Below are 14584 nucleotides of genomic sequence, written 5' to 3' on the forward strand. Positions count from 1 at the left end.
TTGGCAGTTTCTTGTAAAATTAAATATACATCCAATTAACTCCCCAGAAGTTCCTCTCCAAGATATTTACCCAAGAGAAATGAGAAATTCGAGGTCATACTAGAATCCTTAATATAAAAGATCTCTTGCAACTCAAAAATAAAAAGACAGCTGAAATAATAGCAAAAGAACTGAAAATGCAGTGCTCCAAAGAAGAAGTATTATGAATGGCCAATAAGGATATGAAAAACTGCTCAGTCACTAGTTTTTTGAGAAATGCAAATGGAGACCATAAGAAGGTAACACTTGCCACCCATATTTCCAAATGGAAGATAACAAATGTTGATGAGGATGTGGAGAAATTGGAACTCTTAGCCGTTGTAGGAGTGTAAAACAGAGCAGTCACTGTAGGAAACAATTTGGCAGTTCTTCAAAAAGTTAAGCATAGATTTACCGTATTATCCAGTAATTCTACTTTTATATACTTTTAGGTATATATCCAAAGAAATTTAAAGCAGGGACTCAACCAAACAGCTGTAATACCAATATAAAAGCATTATTTACAATAGCCAAAAGCTGGAAACAACTCAAGTGTCCCTCAGTAAATGACTGGATATACAAAATGGATAAACAAAAATGGATAAACAAATGAATGGACAAAGCTATATATAGCTATATAATTATATATGTTATATATAAATAAAATTACATATAGTTATAATAATTTGATATATAATGTTGATAAACAAAATAACATACAACTATGAATTTATCTATCTATGTATAAAATCACATTTTATACACACACTAGGATATTATTCAGCCTCAAAGCAGAATGAAATTTTGATGCATGCTGCAACATAGATAAACACTGAAAACATTATGCTCAGTGAAATAGCCCAGACACAAAAGGACATGCATGATTCTACTTAAATGTGGAAACTAGAATAGAGAAATTCATAGATACAGGAAGTAGAATAGAGTTTACCAAGGGCTGAGGACAGGGAGGTATTGTTTAAGGGGAACAGAGTTTGTTAGTATGACAGAAAAGTCCCAGAAAATGACAGTAGTGATTGATTGCACAGAATTGTAAATGTAGGTTATGCCACTGAATACAACAAGCTGAAGAGAAAAAAAGAGAAACACCTAAAAAAAATAAACAGAAATCAGTATTTAAAGTTGCCCGCAGAAAACACAAAACAGAAATCTGAGCCAGATGGTTTTCTAGGGGAATTCCAAAGCTTCAATGAAATCAATAAGCCAACGTCTATGTTCTGCAAACTAACAATGAATAGAAATAGAATAGAAACAGAGAGTCTCCAGCCTTTCAAGGTTAGTATAATCTTGAGAGCAAAACCAGACAAGGGACGTCAAAGAAAGGAAAGTATAGGTCAACCTCACTTAACAATATAGATGAAATTCCTAAATAAAATATAAGCAACATGGATCCACCAATTTCCGAAATATATAAATCTAATCAAATTCAACTAATAACATTTTAAGATTAGAAGATCTAGGGGCACATGGGTGGTACAGTCAGTTAGGCGTCCAACTCTTGATTTGGGCTCAGGTCATGATCTCACAGTTTGTGGGTTCGAGTCCCAAGTCCACGGTCAGTGTGGAGCCTGCTTGGGACTCTCTCTCTCAATCTCTCTCTGCCCCTCCTCTCCCCATTTTCCCTCTTTCTTTCTCTCTCTCTCAAAATAAATAAATAAAAATTAAAAATTAAAAAAAAGATTCATACCACACACACACACACACACACACACACACACACTTAACAGATAAAATAGATGTAAAATATACTAAGAGAATACATGACAAATGTAGGAAAACACCAGAGAAAACTCAACACCCACTCATCATAAATACTCTTAGAAAATAAGAAATAGAAGGAAATTTTCTGAATGGGATGACAAATGCCTACCAATGCCTGCAGCAAATATACTTAGAAGAAAAATTTCAAAGCATTTCCTTGATTCAAAACAACACAAGGGAGTCTGCTCTTGTCACTCTGTTCCTCATCACACAATAGTGTTTTCCAGGGAAACAAGACAAGGAAAAGGGGGGAAGGTTGTAAGGACTGGAAAAGAAGAGTAAAAGTTAATACTCAGGAGAGCTCATTCACAGATAAATATCTATTGTGCACCTTAATGTGTCAGGTCCTTTTCTAGGCACTAAAAATATATCAGTAGAAAAGAGACAAGAAAATCTGTGTTAATCTAGAGAATATAATGGTTGCCAGATAAGATATACAAAAATCAATAGGGTTTCCTTATACCAGTAACCAAAAATTTATTTAAAAGAATATTTTTAATGTTTATTCATTTTTGAGAGACACAGACAGAGTGGTAGAGAAAGAGAGAAAGACAGAATCTGAAGCAGGCTCCAGGTTCCAACCTGTCAGCACAGAGCCCAATGCAGGGCTTGAACCCACAAACTGTGAGATCATGACCTGAACTGAAGTAGGACACTTAACTGACTGAGCCACCCATATCCCCCAGGAACCAAAAATTTTGAAACTGCAACATAAGTCAACATCTACTCAACAAACAATTTTTATTGTCTTCCATGTTGCCAGACACTGGCATGGGGACCTGTGGGTAGCACAGTGAAGAACATAGAGAATGTTCCTCCCTTTTGGGAGCTTCTATTCAAGAAGGAGAGAAAGATAATAAATAAGTAGACATATAATGATGTAGTGATCAATTCTAGGAGGAAAAATAATTTGAGGTGGGTTTTTGGTAAGGTGGCCATGTTATATCCAAGTTTTAACTGGATTCCCTTTTCAATAGCAACACAAAACAACAACAACAACAAAAACCAGGAGTCTAGTTATAATACCTCTATTTTAAAAATGTGAAACTTTAACAAAGAACAAAATAAATGCAGAGATATTCCAAGTTCAAGAAAGATCCTTCTGAAAATTAATGTATAAATTCAATGTAATCCCAGTCCAATCAACAAGTATGAGTCCATTTATATAAAACATAAAACAGAAAGAAAAACTATGTAGTAGTATGTATGGAGAGTTATATATGCTACTCATGTTATACACATATAATTTAGTATATAAAGGAAAACATAAAGTGATAAAATTATAAAAACGTGCTTGAAAGTGATACATATGCAATACAAGATACAGGTTAACTCCATGATGAGTAAGTACGGGGGACTTTGCTGCCCTGCAACATTTTATTTATTTAAAACTAATCTTTAAAGAAAAAAGTATTCATTAAAAAACATAAAGTGTATGCAAACTATTCTTTTTTTCAGAAGTAATGGGAGAGAGTTTTTGCTGAGAAGAGGAAAGACCCGATAAAAAGAAGGAAGAATGATCTAGAAAGACTATAGAGAAGAAGCTGTCAGAAAGGGGAAAAAAATGTCTCAAGAATAGAAAACTTGCTTCTCTATTGTGTGTACTTTCCAGTCAACACTCAACATTTTGGGTTGCAAGATCTCACACGATGGTAAGTAGAGGGCTCTCCTGGGAGTCTGTCTCAGCTAATGGATTAGGGTGACAGATAGCCAGCCTGAAGATTCTGGGCACCTCAAGCCCTTCTATGGGACCATGCATGATTCTATACCAGGATTCTGGAATAGACAAGTCAGATTTGCTCAAACATTGCATTTTGAGCCAGATACTAGTATTGGTACATCACTAGCCAGACAGACAGTGAATCTGTGGCTCTGAAGATCCTACCGCGGTGAGGTACTACAATATAGATTATCTTTATCTATGTTTTACATACAGCTTCAGCAGCAAACTATGACCTGTAACTGAGTAGCAGAAGAAATCAAGAAAAATCCACATCATGCTAAGCAAACTACACATTTGCCCTTGCCCCCATGGTCTTCCTCGACAATTCACTCTTATAACACAAAGCTTGTATCTACAATCATTCCTGGCAAGGAATCGTTCAAAATCCATATTCAGGATGACTGCCATGTTCAGCACTTAAATTAGGGCTTGGTTTTCTTACTCATAATATTATCAACCATGTGAAATATGCTGACACTGTTTGGTTTTGTTTTTGCGTCTCAGGAAGTAGAAAAGAAGAGAGATCATTTTCCTCAGCAGGTGATGTACATGAAATCGAATCTAAACCTTTCTACTCAAAGCCCAACACATGGTCCGGCAGCACCAGCACTGCCAGAGAGCTTGCTTAAATGAGGAGTTGGAACCCACCATCAACTAAATCAGGATGTGGATTTTGAGCAAGATCCCAGGTGACCAGTGTGTCCATTTACATTAGGTCCAATGGTCCAGGAGGTCTGCTAAGTGGAGGTCTTTTCTATTTGACTACCATACTGGTGTACTCCAGGGCCAAACCACAGAAAAGAAATGTGATTAGAAATGATAGCAGGATGAGGCCTCTAAGAGTCAAATTAAACTTTTTAAAAAGCTTATTGTTTTCTTGAAAGTCTTTGTTTTAGGCCGGTACATTTTATGAGCAAATCTACCCTCTTTCCAAATACTTTCGCTGAGATCTCTTAGTAAAAAAAATGATGTGGAACAAAAATAGTACAATCACTGTTTCTCATTATCCCATTTTGATTCTTGAACCAAGATCAGTCACTTTCTAAAAGTACTCTGCAAGCATAAAATATATTTTCTGTTAATTCCTTCAAATATCTATGTTACCAAAAAACTTCTTTTTAGATTCTATTTCTCCCTCACCCTTTTTGTTACAGATTCAACCATAATTTCTCCAGTTTTTCTCCCTATTCAATTTCGCTACAGTATCCACAAACCAAACCCCATGGTTTTGAACTTGACGTATTCCATATGCTTCTCACACAACCTAAGGGAATGTTTCCAAGCACCCATCTGGATACAGTTTAGACCAGAGCAGAAATAACTCACAGGCCTTGCCATAAAGCCCTTCTCATTACCCTCTACACAAAGAGGAACATCTTGCATTCTACAAAATTCATTTTAAAAAGAAAACTCAAGCAAGTAACACAAAATAACCAAAATTAACTTCTTATGGTCGAGAAAGGAAAAAGCTGAGTTGTTAAGATTTGCCTATATCATAATTAGGATTTAGAGTCCATGAAACACTGCAGTGGATGAGACTAGATTTTGGTGTTTATTTCCTATCTTCTAGAAAGAGCTCATCAACAGCCATCTGATTTAACTGTGAAATCCCCCACGAGGTATTTTAGAAAAGGCAGAGTGAGATCCCTTAACATTCGCTGACCATCTGGTATGCATCAACCTTGGCATTTGACATTTGACATCTGTAACAGTGGCCCTGTAGATGAAATGAATCTTTTTATGTTTAAATAAATAGCTTCTTGGCCTGAATTTATTTGTAACTCATCAAGAAATGGGATGTCTGTCTTAAACATCCCCTGTTCCTGAGCCATCCCTGGCAACCACTGGATGTCCGATTAGTCAACAAAGTGAATATGGTAGAGACCAAAAGGAAAAAGACCGAAAAAGAAGCCCTTTATTTGGCCATTATGAGGCCTCAGAAGCCGTGGAAAGGACTTTGGGCTTTATCACAAGAACAATAATCATGTTTAATTCATCACTGTCTATAAAGCGTCGGGCATGGGAGTAACGTGCTAACTCTGTGAGCACACAGTAGGGCTTTCACATATTTGTTGAGTAAAGGAAGACATATATATATCAGGTAAAAGTTACATGGAAAGATTTCTCCCCACAAAGAACTTTGGACTTTGAGTGAAGACAGAGCAAACAAAAACCTCCTTTCCCACGTGGCAGCTTAACCTTGCTGTGCCTTTCAGGCACTCGGCGGGTTTCTCTGTTTTAACACAATGCCAATTGTACCCTGAAGAGCACGGTCCGATTGATGGACCGAAAGAAAGCAACTTCAGACGTCTGAACGTGGCCCACAAATGCGACTGTTCTTTCATGTTTTAAATCCTTTTTTGATGCACAGTATGGCGGGCTGAGGAGAAGGAACAAGACTTTTTTGAATAAACAGGCCAGGGTCCTCAAAGCAATCCTCGGCTGCTACACTAAAGTATTCTATTCTCTTCAGAAAGGGAATTCGCAATCCCAAACGATGCCCAATAATATGTAATATGACATAACAAATAACTTTTCATTTAAGGTGGCAATTTAAACACTGAAATCTTTTCACTTGGTGTTTGTTAAGTGTCTACTGCTGGTCGGCATGTCACAGGTACATCTCTACCTATCAATTGAAAAGTCTCAAGTCCCTTTCCATGTGCTTTTTACTACCTACTTCTAGAAAAACAACCACACTGTTGTTATTTTATTTAATCTAAGGCCTCCCTGAATGTGGCAGGAGCCTACTATTAATTCCATATCCATAGTCCCTCTTCAAAATGTCTTACAGTTTAATGAGGAACATGCGAATGATTTTACCAACCAACTACTAAGCTCCTAAAACCTTCCAAAATTATTCTCCTGGGCGGAGTAGAAGGGTAAGGTGGATTGGGGTGGGACACGGTATATGGGGTAAGGAAGGTTCGATTGTGACGGGGATTTTTGCTGGAAGGAAGAACATTAGTCTTTCTCCGGAAGACTTTAAATGTGTCTGATTGAGAAAGAGATACAGTTACTGTTCTCTGAAAATAAACATTCCACAAATTAATGCACCAAGAGCTTAGGCATAGCTTTCTCCTAACTTTGGATGGGACTCTAGAACCCTTTTCAGGAGAATTTTAATGCCATTTGTAACCCAAACTATGACGAAACAGAGGAAATATGGAAACAGACTTCCAAAAGTTCCCACCATGTTCTCTCAGAGTTGCTTGGACACACATGTGATTAGTTGTCAGTCCTATTAGTAACAGTGCTTCCTTCCTGCAGATTCAGTCACACTGAAACAATTCACCATTAAAAAAAAAAAAAGGATTTACACAAAAGACAGCTGGAGCCGGTTGCCAGGGGAACTGACAATGTTCCAGACACATTCCACGTTAGAGGGATAAACGTCCGGGTATCCAGGGCTGTCGAATACGCCTTCAGCCATGTGGAAGGTTCCACCACAAGCTGGAAGAAAAGAGAAACAAAGTGAGCCCCGGAACAAAGATCGAATGTCAGATACCATAAGGGGAAGGAGAAAGAACACCACAGGAGCTGTTAGCAAGATCAAAGGATATCCTATATCCACTTATAATTTTAAAAAAAAATCCGTGTCGTATATAATAAGGAAAAGGTTATGAAGACCGAAAATAAGCCGCAGGATATGGTAGATCAGGAGGGTCTCCGTAGTTTCTTATCTAAAAGCCTTTTCTCACTGCAAACTATAACTTCATGTAATAGAAGACATATTTTAACTCCACAACCACTCAGTTTTGGGCCAGGATGATTTTCATTGCTGGCCCTGAACAGAAGGCAATATTCCAGCTTTTCCCTCTCAAAAGAACACTCACACACATACACGTGTGCGCACACACACACACACACACACACACACACACACACACACACGTTTTGTGCTTTTAACTGCCAATAACTGGGCAGTCAGCAGCCGACAAGGAGCATACTCCTGGCTGACAGACCCAGGAGTGGCTCCTCTTCCCCTCCTTCCTCCCTCCATGTCACCATCTTCCTGCCACCAGTGACCATACCCAGACCTGCCTGAGCCCAGCTTCGAGGCCAGGGAGACTGGAGAATGCCAGTGTCCATTGATAAGAGATGCCAATGGACACTGCCAGTCAGGGGCCGCCTTGACAGACATGTCAGGAAGGAGCACACCGGCCATCCCAACATCATCCCCACCACTCCTCCCCACTTCCAGAGCTCACTATTAGCATGAGTCACGATAGGCACGGTATGGAAGCACCTCAAGCATCGGCCAGCGGATGAGCAGATAAAGAAGGTGACATACAGAGTTTACTACTGTTAGAATTTACAAGTAGTAAATTGGTCACAGAAGTGACCTCAGGAAACTAGCTCCCAGTTCCCAAGATACAACAGTCCCAAATAACAAGCCACAGGTTTCTATCACATCTCTCTTAACCTAGTAGTGCCATTTGCTAACTTCGCTTACCTGATGACGATGCGGCGTAGGTAGCATAGAAACCCTCGGAACTCACTCTAGAATCCGAGACGAACCTCAGCGTCAGGGCACTGCTAAAGGAAGTGATGGGGTGGGGCATGGTGGTGCCACAGTAGCGACCTGAGTAGGAAAAGGACCAGAAAAATGAACGATGACGTGGCACATGGCATATAGGCTGTCGTTTCCAGTAAACATGCGTTTACTAGAACCAGAGGAGATGGAAGCAAAAAGAAGGAATCACTATTTGGAGAACTGAAGTCAGGGTCGGTGTTTGGGACCATGCCTGAGAATTAAACATAAACTATAAAGACAGGCATATGAGATATGATTTATAAACATGTTGGAGAATTAGGGGAAGGTAAGAAAGATGTGGATGACTCTCCAAGTGGAATGAATGCTAAATTCTCTAGCAAAGTAGAGATCTGCACAAGTAAATGCACTAATACTTAGAAGCAATGCATTATAGCTACACACACACACACACACACACACACACACACAAATGTGTGGACGCTGGAGTCAGAGTACATGGGTTCAACTCCTAGCACTGCCATTTGCTAGACGCATGACCTGAGACAAGTCACTCACAGTCTCTGTGCCTCAGTTTTCCCACTGGACAAAAGAGATTATCAATAATAATGAAACCTCTACCATAAGGGTATGAGGATTAGCCAAGTTGCTACTTATAAAGTTCTTAGAATAGCACTCAGCACAAGTTAAGTGCTAAGTAAGTGTCTGCTAAATAATATACCTTCATCCTTGGTCGAATGCTCACAGGTAAATATCCCAAGTGATACAATCAGGACCACAGAGCAGAGAGGATTCAATTGCCCATTGTTGTCTCAGGCTCCACTCTGGGCCCTGGGAACAGAGCCACCAGCCAAACAAAGTCCCTCCTCTGATGGAGCTTGTCTTCTAGCACAGGATAGGAAACTTGTATGACAAAGCTCAAAGATGAGTAACTCATGGAGAAAGTTTAAATAACCTGAGATTATTTTACTCAAAGGTATTTCAGAAACTAGATAGCAGCACTCTTTACTATTTCACTAGAATGTCCTGCAATCCGAATTTCCATGTGTGGGTTCGTTGCTGTATTTTTTGCTTTATTTTGTAATTCCTTCCTCCCTCCCTCCGTCCCTTCCTTCCTTTCTTTCCTTCCTTCCCTCCTTCTTTCCTTCCTTCCTTCTTCTGTCCTTAGCTCCTTCCTTCCCTCCCTCCCTCTCTTCCTTCCTTCCTTCTTTGCTTCCTTCCTTTCCTCCTTCCCTCCCTTCCCTCCCACCTTCTGTCCTTCCCTCCTTCCTTCCTCCCTCCCTCCTTCCTCCTTCCTCCCTCCTTCCTTCCTTCCTTCCTTCCTTCCTTCATCTATTGCTTCTACTGAGGACAAAACCAGAAGGACCATGCTCAATTTGCACATAAGAACTGGTCATATATTAACAAGAACGTTCTCACAGAATGCTATCAAATGCCAGGATGAACTGCATTTCCCTGCTCTCTAAAGCAGTTGCAATGTTTAAATTAAAAGAAAAATACATAAACTATTCACATCCTTGAATGAGAACAAGCTGTGTTTCTGGAGCCACACCTTCAATCCTGCTATCCTCCCCTCTAATTACGTCTCCTTGGCTTATGTTGCTCTTCATAGCTGTTGGAAACATTCTAACCTCGAAGAACAGCATACACATATGTAAATACATAAATGAGCCCAGCCAGGGCCACAGATGCGTGCGGGAGCGCCGCAGTACCTCGGAGGGGCGCGTCATCATAATTGCCATCCAAAATCTCTAAGAAGTCTTGTGTACATGTTGCACTGCTTTCAAGTCCAAAGTGGCTGAAGGAGAGGGTAATGTGATTGACTGTAAGAGAAGCAGAGAGGACTAATAAAGTGCTGGCCAACAAAACATGCAGGGAGGGAGGTTTCTCCTTGGATCATTTACTTGCGGGTTCTCCAGCAGGGAAGCAATGCGCTTGGTTCCTCTGAAGAGCAGAGTGACAGAATCAATGTTTTTTGAAAATGCTTACAGGATCTGAAATGCTGATAGGGGGAAAAAAGAGGACCCTGGGGCATATTCACTTCACGGAGACCATGCAGAATGTCTTGTTGGAATATATGGTCTTTACATGTGTTGGATCAACCATTGCTGGGTTCCTCAGGGAAGCATTTGTCCCAATAGGGTAGTTTGCGGACTTGTAAATGAGATGCTCTTACCTCCCTGGCAGAACCTAGCTCTCTTATTCTACTTGCAGGCCATGGCCAGGACCCGAGAGGTATGGAGTCATTTATAAAGAAAGCTTTGAATTACTTGCAAAACACCAAGTGCCTGGGCGTGTTTTTCTTTTGCTCATCTTCAGAGTAGGATCCTTTCCTCTTAATGTCTTTGAACCCATGAGATCTTTCATCTATATGCATTATACCTCATTAGAAATTATCCTTACAGGCAAAACTGCTCAGCTCAAGGCAGGGAGCTCCCGTATTGAAGGCTTAGTTTCTGGCCAGCTGGCAATTTTCTCTGGCTTAGGATCACTTCACTAAGCCCCAAATCATATGCATGTCAATAAACATATTCTTTTGTTACCTCTTAACATCCCTAGGAGAAGTGTTAGAAAATATTTAAGTCAAACTTATCTTTTTTAGATTGGCTAATGGGGTCTCACCAGCTTAAGTGGATTTGCTTATTGTCACAAAAGTCATTAATTATAAAGCAAAGTAAATAAAGAACTTCATGCCTTTCCTACATGATGTCTGAAATCATAAATTGTTCCTGAAAACCTCAAGGAAGGGCAGGGCTCCTCTGAAACAGGCATGATGGTCCCAGGGTAGCCCCCTTTGCAATCTCTTTGCTTTGAGTCCTGAGGGGTCTCCTCATTTTCTCTGTAAAGTGTGGACTGTAGTTCTTACCACCAGGCTGTTACCAGGTCCAAAAATACGATTCTAGAATTCCAAGATGAAAATTATGTAAGTATTCATTAAGCGTTTCTTCCAGGCCATGTGCTAGAATTTTTTTTAATACATGTGTTGCGCAAGAGGCTGGATTTTATAATTAGCTTTCACTTTGATCAAAGATCGATATGCTCATGGCATTGCATTCCCAAACTATGAGTTATTAATTTTTCAGTTTACGGTTCTTCTTATTCATTTTGTCATTGGCAACTGTCCTGAACACCTACCACACTCAAAAAGTACTTGTCAATTATTTTTTGCTTATCCCCAATGTCACATGCCTGTCCATACAGCAAGGTTACAGGTGGGGTTTTTTTTTCCTTTGTTAGGCCTTGAATCTTACTTTTTTTTTAAACTTAAGAATAAATAGTCAAAATTGCTTTCTTATCAGATTAGGAAGTGCTCGTTCTTATGCACATCAGGAATGGAGACTTCCAAAAAAAGAAGAGGAAGAGGAAGGCCATCGATTGTTACCATCAAGGAGATAGGAACGTTAGTCATGGACGGACTTTCCCACAGACTCCATCCATCCTGGATTCCCTTGCTTTTCCTTTGTGTTACTTACATGGAGGTTGGGCTTGGATTATCCAGCTGCAGTTCTGATTGTTTGGATACTTGGCAGGGAACAATGGAGAGGATATAGTATCAGATGCGTCGGTGAGGAGGAGGCCCCCACAGGCTGAGGAACACAAAGACACACACACAAGCACGTCATATACTTTTGATTTCTACTGACTGCACAAGACAATTATATGGTGAGTAAAAACACAGACGAGTTTTTCCTATTTCTGAAAGGCAGGCCAGAGAGGCATTCGGCCAAGGAAACGTGAGGAAATGGAAATGCACTGTACATTTGTAACGATATCCTTCAATTCCAGGAAGTGGGGAGTGGCAGAGGACAGGAGATGAAAGGGCTAGGAGCTGCCCAAATCACCAAAACAAAACTCTAGTATTGATCCGCCTGCTCTGCCCGCTCCTAAATGAGAGGTATAGAGATATTCTGCTTATGAGCAACTTTATTTATTTACTTATTTTTAGGAAAGTAAATTGTCAATTGAGCAAGACTGGATAGATGGCCGGGTCTTATCAGAGAAACAGAAAGTTCTGTGGTGGGGCAGAAAGGAGAGACTGGCCGGCAGGGGAGTGGAAGGGGTGTCTCCCGGAGGGGAGAGGCTGGAGGCTGAAGTGGGGGTGAGGAAGAGGAGTCCAGCAAGAGACACAGAAGGGGTCAGGCCTGCGACTGCGCAGACTTGGCTGAAGTGTGGGGCTCCTGAGGGGTGTTGGAAGGGACACTGGAAAAAAAAAAAAGACTGGGGAGGGTTCCAGGGCCCTGGGGAAACATTTGGAGGAAACTGGGGCTCCATTCCCCACATGATGCAGAGCCAGGACGGATGCATGGAGCAGACAAGGGCATGGCCAGAGTGGGGCTTTGGTGAGCTGACTTTGGAGGAAGTCGGGAAAGGGTGGGTGAGTTGGAGGAGGCTTTATAAAATCCAGAGGAGACTTACTGGGGACATTGTTTACTATGAGGCACACCATAAGTAATTAATTAATGAAAAATGAAATGTGTTAAGAAACTATTCTTTCCTTTGCACTCTGTCTTGCTCCAAAGTCTACAATGCATCTTAGGGAGACCCTGACCCAGAAAACATCCCTAGCCAGAGCGCTTTACTGTAGGATACAGACAAGCTCAAAATAGACCAAATGACTAAACAGACCACACTTATTTGAAATTACAAGGACTGGGTCGCCTGGGTGGCTCAGTCAGTTAAACGTCCGATTTCAGCTCAGGTCATGATCTCATGGTTCATGGGTTCTAGCCCCACGTCAGGCTCTGTGCTGACAGCTAGCTTTGGATTCTGTGTTTCTTTCTCTCTCTGCCCCTACCTTTTTCACACTCTGCCTCTCTCAGTCTCTCAAAAAAAAGATGTAAAAAAAGTTTTTTTAATAAATAAATAAATAAAAGAAATGACAAGGACCCTCTGAGTAAAAGTCAGAGGCAAATTGAAGCTGACCGATAACTTTTTCCATCCTGGGCTCCATCCCTGACAGGGAGAAAGGATTAATCTCCAAGAATAGCCAGATGAAAGGCAATGGTGAAAGAGTCTAGAAGGATGACCTGAGAAGTGGACTGAGACATGGCGATTTAAGAACAAAAACAGTGGAAAACAACACTGATTCCTCAGGTGGACAAGGGCATCGCGACCTTCAGGGTTAGCATCGAACTCACATTACAAGCAAGTCTTGTAATTTATAATGATCCCAGCAGAAAATCTTGGACAAATGCCAGATAATTTATCTACTTATGAGCAAATATGGAGAAACACTTTTTTTTTTGCAGTGACTCTAGTATTAAAAATGCTCTTAAATATCATTCTGAAGGATAGGTACGCAGATCCAAAGGAAGTCTGCACCGCCTGTGAGATGATAGTAAATTTAAAGGATCGACGGGTGGAAAAATTGCAAGTCATAGTTCCTTTGTTCTATTTAGATTGTGGCCTGTTAGGTAGAAAGCTAGGACCGATTTCTGAGCACTGGTTTCCTTTTTTGGCAGCACCAGGAAGGGCACTCCAGAACAGAAGACGGGCACCTCAGGGAGACACACGGGTACACGGGACACTTGCCTTGGCTGAAGTGAGCTCGGAAGCCCCTGCTCTGGCCGGAAGGGCCAGACTGAAATCGCAAAAACAGGCTGTTTCCTGAAGAGGTGATGGGGTTAGCCGGCGGCTGTCTTCCACACATTCTGGCAAGGCGGGCGGTTGTGGAACTTAAACCGTCATATGCCTACAAATTAAGACAAGAGGGGAAATAGTAGTTCAGAACTTCAGATTTACGTTGATGGGCCGTGGCCCATGGGCTATCTACATATCGGTGAGCTGGTGGAATGCAGCACATTCGCCGCATCTAGTGGTTTATTTCACGGTCTTGTCACCTAATCCATGGGACTGTCTGAATCGTTGATTGTGTGAGAACAATATGGATTCCAGCAGGAGTTCCTCTTCCAGATCTACAATCACATCCCTGGATATTTTATTTTTACAGCCCTCCCTTCTCCCCTGGCCACAGCGCATCCCATCAAGGGCCAGGCCCGCACGTACTGAAATGTTTGACGCAAGAATGAACAGAGGAACAAATAGATGAGAGAGAAGGATGAGTAACCATTTGTTTTCAGAAACCCAACATTTGCTGTAACTTTCTGCTTTGTATCAGACAGTGGTCAAGAAGCAAGAAGGTTGGCAGAGTTCTTTCAAATGGGATGGTGATGTGAGCCGAACTCAGAAAACTAACTAATTAATAACAACAATAATATTAATAATAATAATAATAATAATAATAATAAAAGTACTAGGTTCTATGTCTGCCCAGGGCTATGTTGGGACAGCTGACCCTTCATACGTACTGATGGACTAGAGTTGATATTACATGTACCGTGATCACTATACGGGTTTGTGAAATTGAAACTTGGCTAATTTCCTTGGAACTCGGTGTATCTGATGTGCAGTTTTTGTTTTGCTTTTTTTGTTTTTTTTTCCATAATATTTTATTGTCAAATTGTTTTCCATACAACACCCAGTGCTCTTCCCCTTAAGTGCCCTCCACCGTCACTACCACCTCTTTTCCTCCCTCCCCCTTCCCCTTCAACTCTCAGTTCATTTTCAGC

At 40.9% G+C, this 14584-nt stretch overlaps 1 protein-coding gene across 1 annotated transcript in view; it reads right to left on the bottom strand.

Annotated features, from left to right (window-relative positions):
• CUBN (cubilin) overlaps positions 1 to 14584 on the bottom strand; it is a 270536-nt gene that overhangs the window by 105893 nt on the left and 150059 nt on the right. The window contains exons 31-35 of the mRNA XM_029955578.1: positions 13548 to 13707; positions 11489 to 11602; positions 9728 to 9838; positions 7977 to 8105; positions 6841 to 6973 (exon numbers count right to left, since the gene is read on the bottom strand). Of these exons, the coding sequence (XP_029811438.1) occupies positions 6841 to 6973; positions 7977 to 8105; positions 9728 to 9838; positions 11489 to 11602; positions 13548 to 13707 (647 nt within the window). The remainder of the gene's footprint in view (positions 1 to 6840; positions 6974 to 7976; positions 8106 to 9727; positions 9839 to 11488; positions 11603 to 13547; positions 13708 to 14584) is intronic.

Source organism: Suricata suricatta, chromosome 10 (genome assembly GCF_006229205.1).
Source record: "Suricata suricatta isolate VVHF042 chromosome 10, meerkat_22Aug2017_6uvM2_HiC, whole genome shotgun sequence".
Lineage (NCBI taxonomy): Eukaryota > Metazoa > Chordata > Mammalia > Carnivora > Herpestidae > Suricata > Suricata suricatta.